Source organism: Hyperolius riggenbachi, chromosome 12, assembly GCF_040937935.1.
Source record: "Hyperolius riggenbachi isolate aHypRig1 chromosome 12, aHypRig1.pri, whole genome shotgun sequence".
NCBI lineage: Eukaryota > Metazoa > Chordata > Amphibia > Anura > Hyperoliidae > Hyperolius > Hyperolius riggenbachi.
In genome coordinates this window covers 154494809-154521806 of record NC_090657.1, presented here as the reverse complement: position 1 = coordinate 154521806, position 26998 = coordinate 154494809, and the positions used below count along the sequence as shown (strand labels likewise).

General features: G+C 44.0%; 1 protein-coding gene across 2 annotated transcripts in view; it reads left to right on the top strand.

The window, feature by feature from the left end:
• UBE2O (ubiquitin conjugating enzyme E2 O) overlaps window positions 1-26998 on the top strand; it is a 112386-nt gene that overhangs the window by 64130 nt on the left and 21258 nt on the right. For both annotated transcript variants that reach the window (XM_068263165.1, XM_068263164.1), the window contains 6 exons: window positions 6717-6867; window positions 7482-7936; window positions 10565-10719; window positions 10801-10913; window positions 17277-17405; window positions 24470-24559. In XM_068263165.1, coding sequence (XP_068119266.1) covers window positions 6717-6867; window positions 7482-7936; window positions 10565-10719; window positions 10801-10913; window positions 17277-17405; window positions 24470-24559 — 1093 coding nt within the window. The remainder of the gene's footprint in view (window positions 1-6716; window positions 6868-7481; window positions 7937-10564; window positions 10720-10800; window positions 10914-17276; window positions 17406-24469; window positions 24560-26998) is intronic.

Here is a 26998-nt window from a genome sequence, read left to right as displayed (position 1 = left end):
CAGATATGAGTCTCATATTGTTTCTTGTACGGTAAGAGTTTAGAAACTTCACTTGTTCTCTATGCAAAAAAAAAGCTATTTAAGGACTCATTCACACTATGAGCGTTTGCGTTTGTTTAACCACTTGCCGACCGGCCACAGCCCATGGGCGGCGGTAAAGTGGACGCCTAAAGGACCGCAATACGCCTTCAGGCGGCGCGTCCTTTAGGCATGCCGGGGGAGCGATCGCGTCATTGATGACGCGCGCTTCCCCCGGCAACTGGCTCCGCCCACCCGCCGTAACATCCCGCCGGCCATACGGAAGCGCCGGCGGGATGTTAACCCCGCGATCGCCGCTACAAAGTGTATAATACACTTTGTAATGTATACAAAGTGTATTATACAGGCTGCCTCCTGCCCTGGTGGTCCCAGTGTCCGAGGGACCACCAGGGCAGGCTGCAGCCACCCTAGTCTGCACCCAAACACACTGATCTGCCCCCCCCGCCCACTGATCGCCCACAGCACCCCTCAGACCCCCCCTGCCCACCCCCCAGACCCCTGTTTGCACCCAATCACCCCCCTAATAACCCATCAATCACTCCCTGTCACTATCTGTCAACGCTATTTTTTTTTTATCCCCCCCCCTGCCCCCTGCCCCCTCCTGATCACCCCCCCACCCCTCAGATTCTCCCCAGACCCCTCCCCAGACCCCCCCCCCCCCCTGTGTACTGTATGCATCTATCTTCCCTGATAACCTGTCAATCACCCGTCAATCACCTGTCAATCCCCTGTCAATCACCCATTAATCACCCCCTGTCACTGCCACCCATCAATCAGCCCCTAACCTGCCCCTTGCGGGCAATCTGATCACCCCCCACACCAATAGATCGCCCGCAGATCCGACATCAGATCACCTCCCAAATCCATTGTTTACATCTATTCTCTCCTCTAAACACCCACTAATTACCCATCAATCACCCATCAATCACCCCCTATCACCACCTGTCACTTTTACCTATCAGATCAGACCCTAATCTGTCCCTTGCGGGCACCCAATCACCCGCCCACACGCTCAGATTGCCCTCTGACCCCCCCTTATCAATTCACCAGTGCATTAATTACATCTGTTCTTCCCTGTAATAACCCACTGATCACCTGTCAATCACCTGCCAATCACCTATCACCCATCAATCACCCCCTGTCACCCCCTGTCACTGCCACCCATCAATCAGCCCCTAACCTGCCCCTTGCGGGCAATCTGATCACCCACCCACACCATTAGATCGCCCGCAAACCCGCCGTCAGATTACCTCCCAAATGTATTGTTTACATCTGTTATCTTCTCTAAACACCCACTAATTGCCCATCAATCACCCATCAATCACCCCCTATCACCACCTGTCACTGTTACCTATCAGATCAGACCCTAAGCTGCCCCTTGCGGGCACCCAATCACCCGCCCACACACTCAGATTGCCCTCAGACCCCCCCCCCCCCCTTATCAATTCACCAGTGCATTAATTACATCTGTCCTTCCCTGTAATAACCCACTGATCACCTGTCAATCACCTGCCAATCACCTATCACCCATCAATCACCCCCTGTCACTGCCACCCAACAATCAGCCCCTAACCTGCCCCTTGCGGGCAAACTGATCACCCACCCACACCAATAGATCGCCCGCAGATCCGACATCAGATCACCACCCAAGCGCAGTGTTTCCATCTATTCTCTCCTCTAAACACTCACTAATTACCCATCAATCACCCATCAATCACCCCCTATCACCACCTGTCACTGTTACCCATCAGATCAGACCCTAATCTGCCCCTTGCGGGCACCCAATCACCCGCCTACACGCTCAGATTGCCCTCAGACCCCCCCTTATCAATTCGCCAGGGCATTATTTACATCTGTCCTTCCCTGTAATAACCCACTGATCACCTGTCAATCACCTGTCAATCACCCATCAATCACCCCCTGTCACTGCCACCCATCAATCACCCCTGTCACTGCCACCCATCAATCAGCCCCTAACCTGCCCCTTGCGGGCAAACTGATCACCCACCCACACCAATAGATCGCCCGCAGATCCGACATCAGATCACCACCCAAGCGCAGTGTTTCCATCTATTCTCTCCTCTAAACACCCACTAATTACCCATCAATCACCCCCTATCACCACCTGTCACTGTTACCAATCAGATCAGACCCTAATCTGCCCCTTGCGGGCACCCAATCACCCGCCTACACGCTCAGATTGCCCTCAGACCCCCCCTTATCAATTCGCCAGGGCATTATTTACATCTGTCCTTCCCTGTAATAACCCACTGATCACCTGTCAATCACCTATCAATCACCCATCAATCACCCCCTGTCACTGCCACCCATCAATCACCCCCTAACCTGCCCCTTGCGGGCAATCTGATCACCCACCCACACCAATAGATCGCCCGCAGATCCGACGTCCGATCACCTCCCAAGTGCAGTGTTCACATCTGTTCTCTACCTTAAACACCCACTAATTACCCATCAATCACCCCCTGTCACTGCTACCTATCAGATTAGACCCCTATCTGCCCCTAGGGCACTCAATCACCCGCCCACACCCTCAGAATGCCCTCAGACCCCAGCCCTAAACACCTCGCCAGTGCATTGCTTGCATCTATTCCCCCCCTCTAATCACACCTTGAGACACCCATCAATCACCTCCTGTCACCCCCTAGCACACCTACCCATCAGATCAGGCCCTAATTTGCCCCGTGTGGGCTCCTGATCACTCGGCCAAACCCTCAGATCCCCCTCAGACCCCCTTCCGATCACCTCCCCAGTGCATTGATTGCATCTATTTTCCCCTCTAACCACCCCCTGAGACACCCATCAATCACCTCCTGTCACCCCCCTAGCACTCCTATCCATCAGATCAGGCCCAATACAACCTGTCATCTAAAAGGCCACCCTGCTTATGACCGGTTCCACAAAATTCGCCCCCTCATAGACCACCTGTCATCAAAATTTGCAGATGCTTATACCCCTGAACAGTCATTTTGAGACATTTGGTTTCCAGACTACTCACGGTTTTGGGCCCGTAAAATGCCAGGGCGGTATAGGAACCCCACAAGTGACCCCATTTTAGAAAAAAAGACACCCCAAGGTATTCTGTTAGGTGTATGACGAGTTCATAGAAGATTTTATTTTTTGTCAAAAGTTAGCGGAAATTGATTTTTATTGGTTTTTTTTCACAAAGTGTCATTTTTCACTAACTTGTGACAAAAAATAAAATCTTCTATGAACTCGCCATACACCTAACGGAATACCTTGGGGTGTCTTCTTTCTAAAATGGGGTCACTTGTGGGGTTCCTATACTGCCCTGGCATTTTAGGGGCCCTAAACCGCGAGGAGTAGTCTAGAAAACAAATGCCTCAAAATGACCCGTGAATAGGACGTTGGGCCCCTTAGCGCACCTAGGCTGCAAAAAAGTGTCACACATGTGGTACCGCCGTACTCAGGAAAAGTAGTATAATGTGTTTTGGGGTGTATTTTTACACATACCCATGCTGGGTGGGAGAAATTTCTATGTAAATGGTCAATTGTGTGTAAAACAAATCAAACAATTGTCATTTACAGAGATATTTCTCCCACTTAGCATGGGTATGTGTAAAAATACACCCCAAAACACATTAAACTACTTCTCCTGAGTACGGCGGTACCACATGTGTGGCACTTTTTTACACCCTAAGTACGCTAAGGGGCCCAAAGTCCAATGAGTACCTTTAGGATTTCACAGGTCATTTTGCGACATTTGGTTTCAAGACTACTCCTCACGATTTAGGGCCCCTAAAATGCCAGGGCAGTATAGGAACCCCACAAATGACCCCATTCTAGAAAGACACCCCAAGGTATTCCGTTAGGAGTATGGTGAGTTCATAGAAGATTTTATTTTTTGTCAAAAGTTAGCGGAAAATTGATTTTTATTGTTTTTTTCACAAAGTGTCATTTTCCACTAACTTGCGACAAAAAATAAAATCTTCTATGAACTCACCATACTCCTAACGGAATACCTTGGGGTGTCTTCTTTCTAAAATGGGGTCATTTGTGGGGTTCCTATACTGAACTGGCATTTTAGGGGCCCTAAACCGTGAGGAGTAGTCTGGAAATCAAATTTCGCAAAATGACCTGTGAAATCCTAAAGGTACTCATTGGACTTTGGGCCCTTTAGCGCAGTTAGGCTGCAAAAAAGTGCCACACATGTGGTATTGCCGTACTCAAGAGAAGTAGTAGAATGTGTTTTGGGGTGTATTTTTACACATACCCATGCTGGGTGGGAGAAATATCTCTGTAAATGACAATTTTTTCATTTTTTTTTACACACAATTGTCCATTTACAGAGTTATTTCTCCCACCCAGCATGGGTATGTGTAAAAATACACCCCAAAACACATTGTACTACTTCTCCCGAGTACGGCGATACCACATGTGTGGCACTTTTTTGCACCCTAACTGCGCTAAAGGGCCCAAAGTCCAATGAGTACCTTTAGGATTTCACAGGTCATTTTGCGGAATTTGATTTCCAGACTACTCCTCACGGTTTAGGGCCCCTAAAATGCCAGGGCAGTATAGGAACCCCACAAATGACCCCATTTTAGAAAGAAGACACCCCAAGGTATTCCGTTAGGAGTATGGTGAGTTCATAGAAGATTTTATTTTTTGTCAAAAGTTAGTGGAAAATGACACTTTGTGAAAAAAACAATAAAAATCAATTTTCCGCTAACTTTTGACAAAATAAAATCTTCTATGAACTCACCATACTCCTAACGGAATACCTTGGGGTGTCTTCTTTCTAAAATGGGGTCATTTGTGGGGTTCCTATACTGCCCTGGCATTTTAGGGGCCCTAAACCGTGAGGAGTAGTCTGGAAATCAAATTCCGCAAAATGACTTGTGAAATCCTAAAGGTACTCATTGGACTTTGGGCCCTTTAGCGCAGTTAGGGTGCAAAAAAGTGCCACACATGTGGTATCGCCGTACTCGGGAGAAGTAGTACAATGTGTTTTGGGGTGTATTTTTACACATACCCATGCTGGGTGGGAGAAATAACTCTGTAAATGGACAATTGTGTGTAAAAAAAAATGAAAAAATTGTCATTTACAGAGATATTTCTCCCACCCAGCATGGGTATGTGTAAAAATACACCCCAAAACACATTCTACTACTTCTCTTGAGTACGGCAATACCACGTGTGGCACTTTTTTGCAGCCTAACTGCGCTAAGGGGCCCAAAGTCCAATGAGCACCTTTAGGCTTTACAGGGGTGCTTACAAATTAGCACCCCCCAAAATGCGAGGACAGTAAACACACCCCACAAATGACCCCATTTTGGAAAGTAGACACTTCAAGGTATTCAGAGAGGGGCATGGTGAGTCCGTGGCAGATTTCATTTTTTTTTGTCGCAAGTTAGAAGAAATGGATTCTTTTTTTTTTTCTTTTTTTTTTTGTCACAAAGTGTCATTTTCCGCTTACTTGTGACAAAAAATAATATCTTCTATGAACTCACTATGCCTCTCAGTGAATACTTTGGGATGTCTTCTTTCCAAAATGGGGTCATTTGGGGGGTATTTATACTATCCTGGAATTCTAGCCCCTCATGAAACATGACAGGGGGTCAGAAAAGTCATAGATGCTTGAAAATGGCAAAATTCACTTTTTGCACCATAGTTTGTAAACGCTATAACTTTTACCCAAACCAATAAATATACACTGAACGTTTTTTTTTTAATCAAAAACATGTTTGTCCACATTTTTCGCGCTGCATGTATACAGAAATTTTACTTTATTTGAAAATTGTCAGCACAGAAAGTTAAAAAAATCATTTTTTTGCCAAAATTCATGTCTTTTTTGATGAATATAATAAAAAGTAAAAATCGCAGGAGCAATCAAATAGCACCAAAAGAAAGCTTTATTAGTGACAAGAAAAGGAGCCAAAATTCATTTAGGTGGTAGGTTGTATGAGCGAGCAATAAACCGTGAAAGCTGCAGTGGTCTGAATGGAAAAAAAGTGGCCGGTCCTTAAGGGGTAGAAAGACTGTGGTCCTCAAGTGGTTAAAGCGCTTTCGATTTTTTTTTTTTATTATATAATTTATATAATTATATATTTTGATTATATAATTTTGATTGATATAATAGCAAACGCACTACATGTAACATTTTCTGAGTGCTTTGGCTCATTGGAAGGTATAGGGAAATTGCAAAGCGCTTTGTATAGTGATTTCCCGAAGCGCTTTCTGCTCCGAGTCAAAGAATTCATTTCGTGACTGACGTCAGGAAGTGAAAATCTTAATCCATCTGCACAAGCGCTTAGAAAAGTGCTGGTGATTTATAATGTGAACATAGCCCAACTGAAAATAAAAATGAGACCATTTTCTTTGCTACTAACGCTCTATTAATTATCCGTACTACACATACAATTCATTATATCATAAGGTTTTTTTCACTTCAGTGACACTTTATTTACTGTCTAGTGGTTTGCTGAACACAGTAAGCATGCAGCCCCGCCTACCCAGAGATTCCTTAGCCAGTGTTCATGAGAGACTGATGTCAGTAAGTTCAGCTTTACAGTAGAGACTCATGGTGGTACATACACAACTCTAGTAAGTGTGTTGTATAAGGTACTAGAGTTGCTGTAAAGACATGCTGAAGATACATAAGTTTTGAGTCATTTTACAGTGCTGTCTTTCCTTAGAGTGAAGAGGCTTGGCTCGTTTGATCACACCCAGAGACAGCTGGGAGAGAGATGCTTGTACATCTTCCCAACCATGGTGGAGCCCACTAAAATCTTGTGTGAAAGCCTGGAGAAGAACTGCTTGCTTGGAGAAGTTACAAGTACAAGAAAGGTATGCGGTTACAGCTTTTATATCAGACCATTATACAGTGGTTTGCAAAAGTATTCGGCCCCTTTGAAGTTTTCCACATTTTGTCAGATTACTGCCACAAACCTGAATCAATTTTATTGGAATTCCACATGATAGACCAATACAAAGTGGTGCACACGTGAGAAGCGGAAGGACAATCATACATGATTCCAAACATTTTTTACAAATAAATAACTGCAAAGATGCCGCCACCTGTTATACATTTAGGAATGTAAATCAGGGTAAAGAAACATTTTATAATGAGCAAACCCTGACAAAATAATTTATAAAGTGATACTGTAAAAAAAAAGCAATTTTATTAATAACTATATTTAGTAAAATTCCTCTAAATCACTTGCTTGGAACAGACCAGGCATTTTTCCCCCAAGTCCAACACTGGCTGCATCCTTGTTCCAGGTGTGTGACCAGCTTCAAGATAGCATCCTGCATAATGCTCTCTACCGTTATCTAATCTGCATTTTATTTTAAGCTGAGTATTTTATACAGCCTTTAATTCAAAAGAAAAGTTTTCTGTTGTAATTGAATTCTGCTGGCATTCACTTCTCTGATCTCCATGCCTGTGGTTTTGCTTTCAGCAAGGAGACAAGTTATGGGAGAAACAGATAGTGAAAATCATCTCATGTACGCAAGAGTCCTTGAACCAAGCTGACGTAGTTAAGAGGCATTCTAACGCTTCGTGTGACGTGAACGAGAAAGGGACAAAACAAAATGAAGCCACCAATGGGAAAGAATTAGCGAAAGTGCCAAGCTCAGAAGAATGTTCTGCACAGGACCAGCTGCTGGGCAACATCCGGGATATGTTTCAGGACCTACCCCTTCAGGCCAATGAAGTGGATGCAGATGATGAGGCAGCTGAAGACACTGATGATACAAGCTCAGTGACCTCTTCTGCCAGCTCTACCACGTCTTCAAAAAGTGGCAGTGGGACCGGCCGTAAGAAAAGCATACCTTTGTCTATACGAAACTTAAAGAGGAAACATAAAAAGAAGAAAAAGAGCAAGGTGTACAGAGAGTTCAAACCAGGGGACAGGTTTGTAAGTGGGGACACCCCAAAATTTCCTTTTGATATTCTAACATAATGTCTACCGAGTCTTTCTACAGGATAATTTGTGTTCACTGAACTGGAATCCACCATCTCACATCGATTATTATGTTGGATAGAAAAATGTACAGCTCAGTAACTGAAGCTGTATTTTTTGTGACTGATGTACAGTGTCTTGAAGACCTCACTTTAATAAAGCATCACTCTAGGTACCAGTTTTGAGGCCAGCCCATGCCCTGCAACCACAGGCTGACCTTCCCATAGGCTGTAATCTTCTGTATTACTTTGTCTCACAAAGGAACTCTTTGATTCTTAACAGTAAATTCTGAGGAATCCTGCAATTACAAGGACATTACCTTACTGAGCTGACTTGCACTTAGAACAACTGTAACATCCTAAAAGAAAAAAGTTAGATACTCACCTAAGCGGAAGGAAGGCTTTGGATCCCTTAGAGCCTTGCTGTTCCTCTCTGTGTCCCCTTGTTCCACCACAAGGCCTCCCTGTTGAAATCTCCCACTGATTGCGTCTTCAGGTCTCCAGAGTGCTTCCGAAGAGTACCAGCTCCTTACTGCACGTGGGTAGTACCGAACCGCTTGTCTTTGGAAGTACTCGGAGACCCAAGTACTTCCATGGCCTTCCGAGGATACCAGAAGGTTCTTCGACATTAAGTTGTAGGCTGGAACGCGGGGCCTGGCAGTGGAACGAGGGGACGCAAAGAGAAACGGCAAAGCTCTAAGGCATCCAGAGCCTTCCCTCCTCGTAGGTGTCTAAACAGCAGATACAATCCAGGCACCCTCCCTATGAAGCCCAGACTTTGATTTAGCTGCTGCTGCTGGCCACGGAAGGACATTGAGGTTTAGGAATAGGTAATAACTAGTGAGTAAATATAAAGGAATGGAAGATCTCCTAAATTAAGGTTAGACAAACTGTGCTAAATTATCTAGGAAAAGAGGACATAGAAGTCAACTAATAAACATGTATGAATCCACTGCAATATAAAAGCTTGGCAAATGAGCTTTTTACTGTAGAGGGAAGCTCTGGTATATTTTCAGTGACTACACAGTTTGTTGTTGCACTTTGTTGGAGTTACTGAACTGCTTAAATGGTAGATCGTTGATGAGGCTTTCACCTCACATTGTTGTTGTACAGTCTGTTCCCATACAGAAAAGGCGAATTCCGCTCTACCTCTGCTGCTACGGCAGTGCTGGCATCAGGCGACTCAGACCCAAATACATCAGCAGAAGAAAGCGAAATTCCGCACTATGCCCGTAGCAAAAAATCAATAATCCAATTTTATTAGGTCAGGTAAAAGTCACACATCCAGGTAACTGACATGTTTCGTACCTACTGGTCCTTAATCATAGCACCAATCATGCTATGATTAAAGGGGTTCTGTGGAGGGGTGCTGAGGGTAAAAACAAACACTTACCTGGGGCTTCTATCAGCCCACTGTAGCATTAATGTCCTACGCCGTCGTCCTCCGATCCGCCGTTCTCCACCGCCAGCCCCGGTCTAGCACGGCATGCTTTCCAACTGCGGCTGCACGGCCATGGCCGCCCGCCTGCTCGCGTCATCGGAAGCTTACTGCGCAGTACAAGAAACCGCTGTAGTGCGCGTGTGCAGTAAGCTTCCGATGACGCAAGCGGGAGTGCGCATTATTCGTCTTGTTAGACAAATAATAGCCCGGTGGCGGGGGAACAGCGGATCGGAGGAGGACGGCGTGGGACATTTCTGCTACAGGGGCCTGATAGAAACCCCAGGTGAGTGTCTGTCTCTTTTTACCTTCAGCACCTCCCCACAGAACCAGGCCAGTAGGTCCGAAACATGTGAGTTACCTGGATGTGTCTTTTACCTGACCTAATAAAATTGGATTATTTTTTGCTACGGGCGTAATGCGGAATTTCTTTTCCCATACAGACCTATTTAATGTGGGTGTGTTGTCTGACATGCATAACATGCCTTAAAAAATATAATTTTTTAGGAATTGAGAGATGAAAAGTAGGTCAGTACACTACACTACAGCATTCCGGGCTTCCTGTAAATGAAAGACTTTCCGTTGTACCCCTGTTCTGCTGCAAGAGCTATGAATATGTATGCAGCCAACTTTCTGTGACCAAGCCGCTCGGGTGACCCAAAACCACTAGGAAAGTATAGGGGACTAAAAGAGACCGAAAAGCCCTCCTACTAAAAAGAAATTCTTTGTGTAATTTGCCTTCTTAAAACAGAAGGTACTGAAGATAATTCAGCTTTAAGTAACATCAGTGGTTACCCACAGTGCACCGCAACTAAATATGCAAATTATCTTATGCCCTTGAAGCCAGGCTAGCATCCAGAACCGCTGGTGTATAGCAATGCCATGTACTGAGGAGGACCAAAAGTCTGAAACGGGCTGTCTGCATGTTGGGTTGATGTGGCTTTGTAAAATTTAGAGCTATAGGCTGGCTGTAGACCAGCAGTTCTGGATGAAAGCCTAGCTTCAGGGGCATAAAGAGACAATTTGCATATTGAGTAGCGGAGCGTTGTAGGTAACCACAGATCTTTAACTGACAAGTAACTGAGATATAACCCTGTTCTCTCTATTGCTCACAATTGATGTCTCCTCTTCTTGATCTTTAGAGTGGCAGTTGAAGTGATCACTACAGTGACTACTGCAGATGTTATGTGGCAGGATGGCACTGTAGAGACAAACATAAGGTCCAATCAGCTTCTCCCCATTCATCATTTGGATAACAACGAGTTTTGTCCAGGAGATTTTGTGGTGGATAAAAGAGGTTGGTGATTAAAAGAGGGTTTTTTCCTTTGTAGTTTATCAGTCTGCTCTCTAACTCTGCTCTCTATCCATTTGGGTATAGCCCATGCTATGCAAGATCCCGGTATATATGGTGTGGTGCAGTCTGGGGATCATACAGGACGTACTTGTGTTGTAAAATGGATCCGACTCAACACTGAAGGCAATGATGTTGAGGTGAGTGGAAGTTACTGCTCTACCTATATGTGTTTACTACAGTCACATCAAAAGAAAAAATAAAAGTGGCTTAAAGAGGTAGTTAACCAAAAAATTGTAGTTGAGGAGGCGAAGGGAGGTATAAATCAAAACCTTGCAAAGTAAAAAGTTAAAGACTAGAATATGAATATTGATATTGAAATGATTGATATTGGCATGTAATTCAGTCATGTTGTTTGAGCCACAATCAGCCTGCATGTCCTCATCTTTACTACTGGCAGACAAGAAAAAAACTAGACAGCACCAAGTGCTTTTTATCTATAACCACTCCCACTTACAATGCGATAGGCTAAAAGATTATTTTTTCTGTAGATATACATATGCACAGAGGGAGATATTGATTGCTTGGCAGTTGGAAACAGCAGTTATTTTCCACTATGCAACACGGTTTACAGAAAGGAAACTGTCATGACCATGGTCATGACATCACATTGTGGGAGGGGTTTCATCACAGTATCAGTCATACAGACACCCCTGATGATCTATTCAAGAGAAGGTAAAGATTTCTCAAGAGAAAGAGGGGTATCGGCTACTGATTGGGATGTTCAGTCCTTGGTTACAGTTCCTCTTTAATCCACGTACCAACAAACCTAACTGACTCTCGTTATGCAAATAATAAACTTATTGAACAATTGCCATTAGCTGGCTAGACCATTAGTTGGCTACAATAATCTGTACATATATGGTAAGTGTTAAAAGTTTTTCATTTGCCTCATTAAACAGAAGAGGATTTATTGCTCTTACTGAGCAATGTCTTCAAAGGAAACAACGTGCTTGGCTAGATTTTTATTTACTTTCCTCCTCAGCTATTACATGACATGAGTAAAATGACATCCTTCAGATAAATATTTTCATCCCAATGTAGCACTGACACTCTTCCCTACAGCACCGAGGACATTGGGCAAGTCACATCAATAACTGTCTCTTTGAGGAGCTCACAATATACGGTGCCTGTCACATGTGAGGGTGCACTTTGGGAAAAATATTTAATCTTTCATAGCTGGGTTCTTTCTTTCCTCTTCCTCCCTCATCCTTCATCTGTTTTCTGCTCCTCTTTTCATCTTCTCTGATTTACTGATTTAATTTTGCAATTTTTGGTACTTTGAGTCTTAATCGTTGGTTTCCTAAACTAAGGAGTCAGAGTCTGATGATTTTTAGACCCACTCAATAGCACTGCAAGGGCTGTAGAGTTGGAGTTGCAGTGTTCTCCCCAGAAATATTTTCCAGCCGGGTGGCATGAAAAAGTAGCCGGGTGGGGAAGTAAGGTTACGCAGGGTGCTGCTGGGTCAGAAATAAGGAAACGCTGAAAGGAGAGTGAGGGTCATACTGGCTGGGGAATCACACTGGCTGGGGAGAGGTCAGCATCACACTGAGCGCTACTGGGTGGGACGATAACTTGTTCAAGAAACAAAAATCGCATTGCGAATGCTCACAAAATGCTGTATGCAGTGTATTTGTGATTTTCATACAAATCACAACTGTAGTGTGAATGCCACCATAGGGCAACTTTGTCATAGCGATTCTCTGTTCGCTGGCGTTCAGCAAAGCTCTAAGGATTCCCTGAAAAGCACCTGTGTGAATGGGGCCTTAGTGCCATAGCCACATCATCACATATATGACCGGACACCATTCACCATCCCTGCATGCAATGTATGTTACTCCTGCTGCTGCACAGACACTAGTTGCAGAGGAGTGCTGATCACATGGGCAGGCAACATGAGTGGTGAGAACTCCAGCAAAGACTTTGCAAAAGCCATGCTAGTTTAAAGGGGAACTGAAGTGAGAAGAATATGGAGGCTGCCATATTTATTTCCTTTTAAACAATACACATTGCATGGCAGCCCTGCTCATCTACTTGGCTGCAGTCGTGTCTCAATCAGACAAGAAACAGGCATGCAGCTAATCTTGTCAGATCTGACAACAATGTCAGAAACGCCTGATCTGCTGCATGCTTATTCAGGGGCTATGGCTAAAAGTATTATAGGCAAAGGCTCAGCGAGGCTGTCAGGTAAATAAAGATGGCAGCCTCCTTATACCTCTCACTACAGTTGTTCTGTACAGCACAGTGATTTGTGAACATACAAGTATTCTGTCTGAACTCAATGGATGTATGTCTTTCTCAACCTAAATAACTAACTGCTGAGACAAAAAAAAAGGCTAAACTTGATGTAAAATGCTGAACTAAACTTTTTGCCATTGCCCATACTGAAAGCTAGATATCACAGTGATGGAACTAAACTGAACAATTTGGGGTTAATAGCTAGCAAACCAAGTGTCAGCTTGTGATAAAGTGCAGAGACACAGGAGGCAGAATGAAAGCTGCCTTTTACAGCCCCTGTAAACCACTTATCTCTCTCACTGAATGCTCCAGAATAAAGAAACATGTTGATATGTTAATGTGCCACACTTCTTTGAGGTCTCTGACATTCTTGTGACCTGAAGGACCTGGGGAAGGGGGCATTGTACATGCTGCTCTGACAGGGAGAGGAAGAGAAGAGCGTCTGTCCACTGTAGTAGCCAGCGGGAGTGACTCACCAAAAGATAACAAATCAAACCGCACATTCTTTTCAGTGCGGACTCCATCTGAAAGTTCCCGCAGTCTGCCTGTTCCTCTCTCTGCTATGAGATTTCCCCGCCCTTCCACGCTGCTGATAGGAAGGAGCTGAGGAGGAGGGCGGAGATGGTGTCTCTGCTTGCCTTCCAAGCTGTCATGTCTATCGTGCGGAGGAAAGAATTTATGATGCAGACAGCGGCCAATCACAGCAGCCGGGCGGGGACAGAGATCTGGTGGGCGCTCCGCCCGGGTAATAGGCTCTGGGGAGAACACTGAGTTGGAGTTGGAGCAATTTTGGGTACCTGGAGTCGGTGGGTTTATAAACTGAGGAGTCTGAGTTGGAGTCGGATGATTTTTGTACCAACCCCACAGCCCTTAGGCTCTCATAAGTTCAACTCCATGCTAAAATAGAAGAGGAAAGTGATCTACCAAAAAGCTTTTTTTTATGACCTGGTCCTTTGTCCCTCAACAGTGAAGTCTGTGGCAATCGTATCCATCAAATGATGTACATTACTTCTGGTCACTGATAATTGAGTAGCCCCTGTCACCCAAAGGCACCCCTGTATCTACCAGAAACTACTCAGAGGCAGTTATAATATATTCTGAATTGCTTACCAATAAAGCCCACTTTAATTAGTAAGGTATTTCAGGCAGGTGAGTTGTGCAGTTTGAACGCCCTTTTCTGAAATAAATCCTGGAAGCCTAGCTATTTGTATCTAACAAACAGAGTGAGGTGCTCCAAAGAAATACAATTATTAAAAACCGTTTAAAAAGTAAGCTGAACTTGCCTCAAGAATAAGCTTGTCAGTTCAACAAGCAAATAGTTTAAAGTGTACCCAAGGTGAGAATGATAGGGAGGTTGCCATATCTATTTCCTCTTAAAGGGACACTTGCGCCAGGAATAAAAAAAAAAAAAATCAGTTTTACTCATCGGGGGCTTCTACCAGCCCCCTGCAGCTGTCCTGTGCCCTCGACAGTCACTCAGAGCCTCCAGTCCCCCACCGCCAGCTAGTTTTGTTTTCGCTGACCGGCCCTCACAGGGAGGCGGTGGGCTTTCTGCACATGCGCAGGCCTGGCCACGCGTGTCCTTCTTCATGTTCCCGTCCTCAATAGAGTCCTTCACAGACACAGAACACTATTGCAGACGGGAAGAAAAATATGAGTGGCCAGGTCTGTCAGCGAAAACAAAACTAGCTGGCAGCGGGGGACCTGAGGCTCCGTAAATGACTGCGAGGCCACGGGACGGCTAGAGGGGGCTGGTAGATGCCCCAGGTTAGTAAAACAGATTTTTTTATTCCTTGCTTAAAGGGAATCTAAAGTGAAAATAAACTTATGATATAATGATTTGTATGTGTAGTACAGCTAAGAAATAGAACATTAGCAACAGAGATATGAGTCTCATATTGTTTCCAGTGCAGGAAGAGTTAAGAAACTCCAGTTGTTATTGATGCAAAAAAGGCCACTGATCTCTCCACAACTTTCAAAGAGAGTCTCAGAGAGCTCTGTCTTCTGAAGCTTGTTATCTCAAGTGTCAGTCACTGTATTGGTTTTTTTTCTGCAGAGAACAGTTCAAAAGTTCACTAACCTGCTCTGTAAAATCATTTAGAATGCTGAGTAGTGTGTAAACTGCCAATATTAGAGAATAATGAAATGTTATAACAAAAAACAATATAACTGAAAATAAAAATGAGAATATTTTCTTTGCTATTAATGTTCTAGTAATTATCTGTACTATACAACCAATTCATTAGATCATAATTTTTTTTCCCGCTTCAGTGTCACTTTAAGTGTCCCTTAAAACCTCAGTTTTCTGGCTGTCCTGTTGATTTTCTGGCATCAGTAGTATCTTGAGTCACCAACCTGATACAAGCATATGGATAATACAGTCAGACTTGAGACCGAGCACCTGATCTGCATGCTTGATCAGGGTCTATAGCTAAAAGTATTAGAGACACGGGATCAGGGGGATAGCCAGGCAACTTGCATTGTTTAAATGGGAATAAATATGGCAGCCACCATATCACTTGCCTTATGCTGGGCATAGACGGGTCGACCGGCGGCTCGATCCCAGCCGCGTCCCCGCTCGTCCGCGTGGATCGATTGCCGCTCGTCCCCGCCGGCGCTTCCTAATCAGCTGCTCGATTCCATGCCATTGTCCGCCGGCGGGAATCGAGCGGGCGCGGGTCGATCGGCTTGATCGGGCCAGCTGAATATTGTCAGCTGGCCGGATCAGCTGGTCGATACACGGCACGTTTTGCTGGTCGATACACGGTACAGAAACGTACCGTGTATCCCCAGCATTAGCTTCAAATAAATAAAACCCAAAAATGGACAACTTGTTTCACGGGCTAAACCTGCTTCTTCATGTCAGCACACAATGTGTTTGAGTAAGCCTGTATTCTAAAGTACAAAACATTTTGCCTGGCGTAGACCTGTTCTTACACAGCCGATCATGTAAACATGTCAAAAGGGGGGGGCACACAAATTTGGGCACACGGTGAATCCAAAAAAATCTCACCCTGCTGTGGAAAATTTCCCAGTGTTTTGAATGACTATCCCCCCTTGGAGGCGTTTATACAGTGGGGGTAAGACTCAATTCAGCTTCCAGCATTGCACTGGTTTTATCATAATTTGAGCTCAGTCTTTTTGCTCTAAGTATTTGAGTAAGTAGTGTACAACAAAAGGTCTGAAACTTGTATTTTGAAGTACAAAAGTACAACTAACAGATGGCTTTTAAACTGTACCTGAGGATTCTATAATGGGGATATTTATACTTACCTGGGACTTCCTCCAGCCCCATGAGGTGCATGGGCTCCCTCCTCGGCTGCTTGCCAGGCTCAGCTAGTCGTGCGCTTCTGTGCATGCCCGGCTGCGCAGGCGCAGAACGCTCCCGATTGTGGGAGCATAATGGGTGGTGCATGTGTGGCTGACCAGATTACCGGGGGGATTACAAGACAATGGATTGGCCGAAGAGGACAGCAAGGGAGATCACGCACTTCATGGGGTTGGAGGAAGCCCCAGGTAAGTATTAATACCCCGTTATAGACTTCTCAGGTGTCATTTAACCACTTAGCAACTTCTGCCGCGCTTTTCTACGTCCTTGTTTACAAACCCCTATAAACACATGTAAATATTTGGTTCTGTTTTCTATTTTTAGAAAACTGAGTACGTATAGCATCATCTTGTGGCCAAAAAGGAAAACTACTTCCAAATACACCATTATTTACTTACCATAGAAAAATTAAATACATTTTTATTATTTTTTAAACTCCTTCACCCCTAACCCAAAGTAAAAGATTATCGCCATACTTTGTACTAGGGACACAATTTAAACATTGTAATAACTGGGACAAATGGGCAAATGTCTGTTTAATCTACAATAGCACATTTTATTTTTAAACTACAATGGCTGAAAGCTGAGAAATGGTGATTTTTTTTTTTCATTTTTTCCTTCTTCCCTGTCAAATGCATATAAAATATAATTCTTAGCATAAAGTACTGCCCAAAGAAAGCCTAGTTTTTCCCACAAAAAATAATGTCTAGATCATTTCAGTGTGATAATTAGTGATAAAGTTATTACCGAATGGATGGGAAGAGCTTTTGAAGGGGGGAAAAAAACCTGTGGTAGAGAAGTGGTTAAGCAATTTGGACATCAACTTAATATCCAGGTCCATATTAAGTAAATGAAAGCATATTGACTTTGCACAGTAAACATTTGATTTCATGCCATTTGAATCTGCTTGAATAAAGAGGACCTGTTGTTGTTTCAGGTGACTGGAGAGGAAGAAGATGTCAGTGTATATGACATAGCTGATCACCCAGACTTCCGCTTTCGGGCCACAGACATTGTGATTCGCATTGGAAGCTCAGGGCCTGATGCTTTTCCAGATGGCAGCCAGGTAACCTTCCTTCTGTCCATTGTGTAGCTGTGGGCCACTCATTAGGGGAGCTTCAGAATGTGCCAAGTAAAATCATCCTCCAGTTATATCAGTTTTCAATGTTAGTCTTTGAAAGGTATTTCTGCAGTTGAAAACACTATGTAATCCTGGAACTTAAAGCCTGAAACAATAATAATCGCCTGAAATAATAATTCTTGATAATTTTGGACAGTGCTTCTGCATACAAAGGCTGCTCATTTATTTGCCGATCTGTCTTCTGCTCTTTGGCCTCGACTCATAAAGCGTTGCCACATGCGTTATCGCCCAAGCGGTAAATTACCGCATGGTATGTTGTTGATAGTGGATTCATAAAATTTAACGTATATTTTACGTATGTTTTACCGCATACGGTAATAGTGCGGTAATGAAAATGTTGTTTGTGTCGGTAAACTGAATGTAATGTATTCATGAAAAAAAAGGGAGTAAGGAAGTGATAAATAACATGTTATCGGCAACAAAGACCTGGCGAGTTTGCTCTACACAGCAGCATTTTAGGTGAGAAATGGAGCCCTTTCAACTTAATGTTATGGAATTTTTAAGGATACAGAGGAGGAAGGGTGGTTGTAATATCACCCAGGCTTTTAGAAATCGCACAGTTAGATAATTTATAAGAATAATTAATAGATATCGATATAGATAGATATAGATAGATAGATAGATATAGAGATATTTATTATAATAATAATGTATAATTTATAATAAGTCGCATGTGTCTAAATCTGCCCACTTCTACCCAGCATGCACCTTGTCATTAGGTAGTCAGCGGCAAACTACCGCACTCAGCAAATTATACCGACAGCTTTCCGCACCACACCGCACACTTACCGCACTCTTACCGACTGCTGTCGCAATCACCTCACACTTTTTTTATGAATTCACTGCAAAAACCCTCATTTACCGCTAGCGGTAATTTCCCGCCCTTCTCTGAACTACCGCACTCTCTCTTATGAATCGAGGCCTATGTAGGGTAAAAGCAAGCAGGAGAGACCTGTTACTATAGGGATTGGCTATAGTTTTTCACCATGTGCAGCTACAAACAAGCAGTTCTTGGCTTATGAGGAATACTTCCTGAAAAGATGTATGAAATGGTCATAAACTGTCATTTTAAGGTCACCTGATCCGAAAATGTGTGCATGTCTTAAAGTGTGTACCACATTAACAGACAGAGGGAAGCTTAAAAGAGCACCTGGGAGTACTTACCTTGGGAAGGTTGAGGCTCCTTCCTCCTCCATTCCAGTGCTGTCAGCCACTGAAAAAGTGTTGGGCTCCAGGATCATAACAATCCTGTGATAGCCTTGCGCACACGCAGTAGTGGCTTTCTTTCAGGCTCAGACGGAAATTACCAAGCCTGATTGGATCCACTCTACTGCCCAGTAGTCTCTGTAACACAATAATGCTGCTCGTCCACAGCAGGACTTAGGGGATTGGTGAACGGGAACATGTGTGCCTCCAATCAAGAGCCATGTTTATTCATGGAAATGAAAGTAAAAGTAGTGTAAAAAAAAAAAGATCAAACACTTTCTAGTAACCCAGGATAGTATGTAGTAATAGTAAGTAAAATACATCCTTTTTTTTTTTAACTATAGCTATTAACTCCTAACTCTTCTCCCCCGTAGTGCACAAAATAAAACGCTTAAACAGCATTAAAACAAATTCATAAATGGTTACCTTTGGAACTCCGCTTTTAGTATGTTATGAGAATATATTTGTTATTTTAGCAAATAAGGGCTTGTAATTATTGATGGGGAACAAAAACACAAAACAGAAAAAATACACCTTTATTTCTAAATAATATATTGTTGCCATACATTTTCCTAGGAACATAATTTAAATGTTCTGATAGCCAGGGCAAATGACGTGTGGGTTTTATCTATAGTAGCATTGTTTGTTAAAACTGTAGGAGATGGAATTCGATTTTTTTTAATTGTTTTTACATTTAACATGGATAGAAAAGTATTACTGAAAATGAGTATCGCCCACATAAAGCCTAATTTGTGGTGGAAAACAAAAGATATCATTTAGGTGTAATAAGCAGTGATAAAGTTGTAGCAAAATGAACAGGAGGAGCACTGACATGTGAAAATGGCTCTTGGCAGTAAGGGTAAAATAGCCTGTGGGGTGAAGTATTTAGCTACCTACACGCTTTCAGTAACTATTGTCCCTTTTCATTCCCTTATAAAGAATGCCTGGCTGTCTTGCTGACATGTTGGCTTTAGTTGTTGTTGAGTTTGACTAGGATCAAAGCATCTGATCTGCCAGCTCATTCTGGGCCTTTGACTTTTTAGTATTAGAGACAACATCAGCACAGAAGTCAAGCAACAGTCATTTTTTAATATAGAATGAGGACAACAGCTTCCGTATTCCTCTTACTTGAGGTTCCCTATACATTTAAAGACCAAACAGATCCCAAATACTGAAAGTAGGGCGGGGAACTCCTGAGCTTATTCCGTGGCAAATTGCAGACTCCCAGCCCTGCTTGGGATTATGGATAATTGTTGTTGTGATTACACATCTTTTGAGATGATTTGTAGTTTCAAAATGTAAAGAAAAAGTTGTATAATCATCTTAAAGAAAACCTGAACTGAACATTAACCACTTCCGGGTGGTTTTGCTGATCTGTGCTGCGGGGGCTCTTCAACCCGCAGCACAGGTCAGATAGCAGCCAGGGCGATCAGACTCTCCCCCCCCCCCCTTTTTTTTCCCCACTAGGGGGATGTCCTGCTGGGGGGGTCTGATCGCCGCCGGCTGTTTGCGCTTGCGGGGGGGGGGGGGCTCTTCAAAGCCCCCCTCCGCAGCGCTTTCTGGCCTCCTTCCCCTTCCCTCCCTCTCCCTCCCCCTGTGAGTGGCGCAGGACGGAAATCCGTCCTGCGCCGCCTCAGATAGGCTTCAGCCTATCAGATGCCGGCGATCCCCGGCCAATCAGTGGCCGGGGATCGCCGATCTCCTCTATGGCGCTCCTGCGCAGCAGCGCCTTATGTATGTAAACAGCCCCGCGTGTTTACATTTACCCTGCGAGCCGCGATCTTCAGGATTCAGGGGCGTACTTATGCGTACGCAGAATCCTGAAGTGGTTAAAAGTCAAAATAAACATACACAAGTCATACTTACCTCCTGTGTAGTCTACTCCTCAATCTATTTTTCCCCTCCTGCGTCCCGTTTGTCCACTGTGATCAATGGAATTCTCCGTCCTCCATTTTGAAAATGGCTATTACCCTATAACAGCTTCCTGATCAGCACACAGTTAAACTGTAACATCGCCCACTTGAGCCATAGGTAAACATGGACACCTCAGTTCTCCTCTCAGCTGTAACTGACAGCAACTGATATATAACTGACAGCAACTGATATATTTCAGTTCTGACAAAATGTTGTCAGAACTGGAAGGGATCACTGTAAGCAGAAAAAAGTGAGCTTCTGAGAGGAACTGATGGCAAGGTGACTATGTAATGTTCATTTGAAGTTACCTCATGTGTTTATTTTAAATAATTTTACATAGTACAGGTTCTCTTTAAGTCACCCCTTCTGCTAGTGGCACAGTCCTATTTCCATAGTACTGAGTTTTTATATTGGAAAACTGACTAATAAAATTGCCATTATTTCCTAAAATCTTCCACTGTGATTGTGACAAAAATAGTATTCGTAAATAGTATTAAGGGGAAAAAAAAATTTGTCGACATACGGTAGATGTTGAAATAGAATAAATCAGAATCTTTTATTTCGCCAAGCACGACTGGGCCGTGCCTGGAATTGGATTTGGCAAATACAGGGCTAGTGTGAAAAAGAACAAGACATACGATACAAATACATAGTAAGCAGCAGGACAATATAAAGGGTACAGTTACAGCAATTGGATACATTTGAACACGTATACATGTAGTGTGCAGCCGTGCAGTCAGGCTTGGTGCTACCAGTAGAGAGACCTAAGAGTTCAGATAGTTTACGGCTGAGGGGAAGAAACTGTTCCTGTGCCTTGTGGTCCTGGTGTAGATGGATCGGAACCTCCTGCCTAGGGGGAGCCTACTGAAGAAGCGAAAGCCTGGGTGGGACGGATCATTTTATGAGCTCTGAGGCGCATTCTAGAGTTGAAGATTTGGTCTAGAGGGGAGTGGTTTCCCAATGATTCTCTCCGCTGATCTGATAACCGTCTGCAATTTGTGTCTGTCACTGGCGGAGGAGCCAGCATACCAGACCTGGATAAAGGAGCAGAGTACAGATTCAATTGTGGCAGTGTAGAAGCTCGTCAGAAGCTCGCGGGCCATACCGAACTTCTTTAGTTGGCATAGGAAAAATAGTCTCTGTTGGGCTTTTTTCTGGGTGGAGGTTGTGTTGGCTTTCCAAGTCAGGTCCTTAGAGATTGTCATGCCGAGGAGGCGTGCACAGGGAATGTTCTCAACTACCGTGCCATCAATGCTGATCGGGGGTGGAGTGGTAGCGTGTTTCCTAAAGTCAATGATCATCTCAACCGTTTTTGCAGTGTTGAGGACCAGCCCATTCTCCCTGCACCAGTGGCAAATTCTGTCAACCTGGTGGCTTTGACGGAGTTCGCAGTGGACCTGCAATTGTTAGTGTATAGGGAGAATAGGAACGGCGACAGTACACATCCTTGAGGGCCCCTGTGTTGGTGATCCTTGGTTGAGACATGATTGTGTCCAGCTTGACGGCCTGGGTTCTGTTACTTAGGAAGTCTGTGATCCAGAGGGAGAGGGTAGGATAGACCTCGAGGGCAGCCAGATTCTCTTGAAGTATTTGGGGGCTGATGGTGTTGAAAGCCGATCTAAAGTCGAGTAGAAGGATCCTGGCGTATGAGTCAGGTCTATAATTTACGAGTTCCAGGCAGATGTTTATGGCGTCGTCAGTAGACCTGTTTGCTCTATACGCAAACTGAAACAGGTCCAGCAGGGACTCAGTGGATAGCTTGAGGAGAGGCAAAACCAAGCTTTCAAAGGATTTCATGATGATCGATGTGAGAGCCACCGGCCTGAAATTGTTGAGGTCTGAGACACCATGTTTTTTGAGGGACATGGATGATTGTGGACCTCTTGAAGCAAGCAGGGACCCTGCCTTCCTGGATGGATTTGGTGAAGATGGATGAGAGAATTGGAGCAAGCTGCTGCGTGCGTGCAGGTTTTCAGACAGGCTGGTGACACTGCATCTGGGCCTGAGGCTTTTCTTGCATTAATCCCTGACAGGTGTTTTCTGGCATCTTCCTCATCCACCGCTAGAGGGGGTGGGCTTGGATGTGGGGGTGCCAAGTCAGAGACGCAGGAGGCTCTGGGGACCTTGCTGGGACTGGCAGGTTCTCAAATCTGCAATAGAACTCATTGAGGTTCTCAGCGAGCTTGGTGCTGGGAGTTGCATGCTGGTAGTTCGTGGCAGCCTTAAAGGGGAACTGAAGAGAGAGGTATATGGAGGCTGTCATGTTTATTTCCTTTTAGACAATACCAGTTGCCTGGCAGCCCTGCTGATCCTCTGCCTCTAATACTATTAGCCATAGCCCCTGAACAAGCATGCAGCAGATCAGGTGTTTCAGTGGTTCAGACTTATAAGTCTGATCTGATAAGACTAGCTGCATGCTTGTTTCTGGTTTTCATCAGATACTACTGCAGAGAAATAGACCAGCAGGGCTGCCAGGCAACTGGTATTGATTAAAAGGAAATAAACAGGACAGCCTCCATATACCTCTCTCTTCAGTTCCCCTTTAAGCCCCTTCCAGACAGTTCGTGTGTCCCTTGAGGAGAGGTTCTGTTCCAGTTTTACAGCGTAGTTCTTTTTGGTTGCTTGTTTAGGGTGTTTTTAGCCCTCCTATACTCCTCCTGGTTGCCAGACTTGAACATCAGTTCCTTGCTTCTGCGCAGGTGACGAAGTTTATTGGAGAACCATTGTTTGTTGTTCGGGTAGTGTTTGCGGATTTTTGTTGGGACACACTGGTCCTCACAGAAGCTGATGTACGAGGATACGTCTGCCCACTCATCTAAGTTCGGTGCTTCCAGAGCCTTCCAGTCCGTACAGTCAAAGCAGGCTTGAAGTTGTAGTTTAGCCTCCTTCGAAAACCTGGATACACTTTATATAGTCCCCTAACCTTTTCCCTATCCATATACACACATTTTCTCCTAGTCCCTGTATCCTCAGCTTCTGAACCAGGCTGGAACATTTTATTTGCCGTATATTCCAGCGTATAAGACGACTGGGCGTATAAGACGACCCCCCAACTTTTCCAGTTAAAATATAGAGTTTGGGATATACTCGCCGTATAAGACTACCCCTCTTCCAACGCACACCAAATTAAAATAAAAAATAAAAAAATCATATACTGGTGCTGTGTATGAACAGATACTGGTGCTGTACTGTATGTGTTACCCAGTATATAACAGTATATAGTCAATTGACTTGCTGCATTTATCAACTCTCCTTAAGTAGACTGGTCAGCTCTCCTAGTCTACCTGTTTATCAGAGCGGTATGGAAGAATATATTGCGCTCCCTCAGCATGGAGATCTGAGAGGCGGTAACAGGCTAGGACGTATCACCCGGCGTCAATGACACCCGGCGTATAAGACGACCCCCGACTTTTCAGAAGATTTTCAAGGGTCAAAAAGTAGTCTTATACGCAGGAATATACAGTAAGAGCTGAATGAACCATCTCACACTTGGCTGTTGTACACATTTCATTTCACAGTTAAAATGTAATTGCTTGCAGTGACGATAATCATGCAAGACACCAGGATAGCTCTTTATACATTTGCTACGAACATACACAATTAATTGTGGCTTGAGTTTACGATTAGTTTAGGATTGCTTTAAATGATTACAGTGGAAAAGGTGTGGTGGTGGTCATCTAAAGCTGTATTTACCTACCGGTAATTTTAGGGTCTGCTAAGAACCGGGTGATTTTATTATTAATACGAATAATAATGTCTTGATGAGTAAAACCCTAGAAATGAAATGGGGTGTACGGTTTTCTTATGAATATGTAATTTTATATATATATTTTTTCTAACATTTGTATTCTCCCTCTCTTGCTCTCCAGCCATCGGTGGGACAAGTTGCTCGTGTTGATGTCAACAGCAAAGTGGAAGTAATCTGGGCTGACAATACTCGATCCATTGTTCTTCCCCAGGTAAACCAGTTTAATATCGCTGCTATGGAGACATGGCGCCTTCATATCTCTAGATGATTGTAGATTAGCTGGAAAAATTGATTCCAGGTTCTGCTTCAAATCACCATATTCTTTATTAGAAAAAAAGTCAACACTCCAAAACCAATATTGATCAAGATTAAAAACTGATAACCACTAGTACACATTCATCCATCAAAGTCCCAAGACTATCCTGCATGTGCTGCAGAATTATAGCAGGCTGCAAAGCTCGTTAAGAAGAACAGTCACTGAGCAAGGGTTGGTGCATATGCAGATTGCAAGAGATAGAGGGTAAATGCAGGCATCATAATAGATCATGCAGTTCCAAGCGGGCAGCGTAACATTCAACCACACTATAACTTCCACTTAGGCAGGTGTCCACAGATAGCCTCAGTCAGTTTCAGTGTAAGCCGTACAAGGCACTTTGAGCACAGAAACACTGTAGAAAAGCTTTGCCTCAGTGAGGCTCTCACTTCACCAATGACCATAGATATCGGGGATCTCCAGGCTCTAATGATGCAGTGCTGTACTCATTGAGCATATCATACTGCTTGAGCTACTTGCCCCAGGTCTCCTGCTGTCCTGTATTGCTGTGTGGTAAAGTTCGCGCTGCTCCCATTTAAGCCAAAGGCACGGTGGAGGGTAGGCACCAGCTGACACTGGTATAGGCACGTCGGGGCTGCGGTTATCCGTTGCTGTGGGCAGAGAGTGGAGACAGATGCCTGTTTTTACTCTTGTTCAGTATTGGTTTTGCAGTGTTTCCTTTTTCTAATAAAGAATATGGTGATTTGAAGCAGGACCTGGAATAAATGCTCTCAATTTACTAGCCTTCCCCAGACCCATGCTCCACTTTTTTTTTTAGGGGTGCCACCACTGTGATATAAACAGTGAGTTTCCCATCAGACAGGTCGAATTGACTGGAAAAGCTGTCCTTAGATCGTGTGTGGTGGTGGTGGTGGGGGGTGTTAACGGTAGATTTTGTTGGGAGTGGGTGAGATTCAGATCAGTATTCAATCGGATCTTTGGTTTAAATCTGATCTATACCTAATGGTGCACAGTGGTAACCAGATAACCAATATTAGGAAAACATCTAATTGTGTTATTGACCTGATGCAGAGAGTTTGAGTATTTGTACGAAGAGTTTTTTTTTTTTTTTTTTTTTTTTTTCTGCCTGAATTTTTGTTTTTCCTTTTCTGCAATTTATTTTAGAGCAACCCCATCCTTCAGTCTATCATCTCATTGGTCAGTCCTTCATAGTTACCGTGACTTCAGTCCCACAGCAAAATCACGGGCAACAGCAGTGTCACCATAGAGGCCAAGGTGTTTTGTCACACCAGTGTTTCCTTGATATTACATGTTCGATCAAGGTATGCAGTACAGAGGCGCCAGCAGGATAAAAATTCATAAAAGTTTTAAAATTGCTGGGAGGAAGTGGTGGACTTGCCTCCCAAAAGCAAAACAGACTACCTGTTTTCAAATAAATAACACGTTTATTATACGATACCCCAGTAGGAAATGCAACGCGTTTCGCGGGTCAAGCCCGCTTCATCAGGCAATCAAGGGGTTAACTGTAAGTGAAAAACAAATAGTAGCAATAAACAATATTGGCTGGGATGGAGGCTAAAAAGTTACTACAGGCTATGTATAAAGTACAGACAATGTTGTTATTATATAAAAAGCGCTAATTAGAATCAAACAAAATGCACAAGAAGTCTGTGTATAGAAAATCAACTCCATAATATATAGTGCAAAAAAAATTATAAATTAAAATCACCTAAGTAGTACATGGTACGGTATTTGGGGAAAAACATTTTTGTTGTATCTCTGAGGAATGTTTAGTGGGTGGTACCAAAAGATAAGGGGAATGGTAAGGGTAGTGGGAGGCAATGCAATAGAAGAGAAGCTGATGTAATGCTAAAGGTGATAAAGGTAAATATATCAGTACAAGTGCAGACTGATGTGGTGCACCTAAGTTAGAAGTAAAAAGTAATACGTAGGGACAATATGCAGAGACAATAGTGACAAATGAGCAGAACTTACCAGGGAATCTGTAGTAGCAGGGTTAGCGCCTCAGTGGCATGTTACCTGTACTGGTGTGCTTATATGTGTGAAATAACGGAGGGAAAATTGATTGAGAGGGCGTGGGTGAGTAGGGTGGGCGGGGTTAGATGTCCTAGCTAGAAGAATGGGCGTGTTGGAGGCTATGCAGAGAGCGGTGGGTTCCTCCGTAATAGGGGTGTGCTTACAAGTGTGAACAGCTGTTGGTGGGCGTGTTAGGGAGAGTGATTGGCAGTATACCGAAGGCAGATGCCGGTCGCCGGGGAATGACGCATTGATGTGGGCGCCAGGGGCTGAGCGAGTACTGCGCCTGCGTCGGATACAACGCTGGGCGCATTGAGTCTGGAGTGCGCTGGGGGCCTG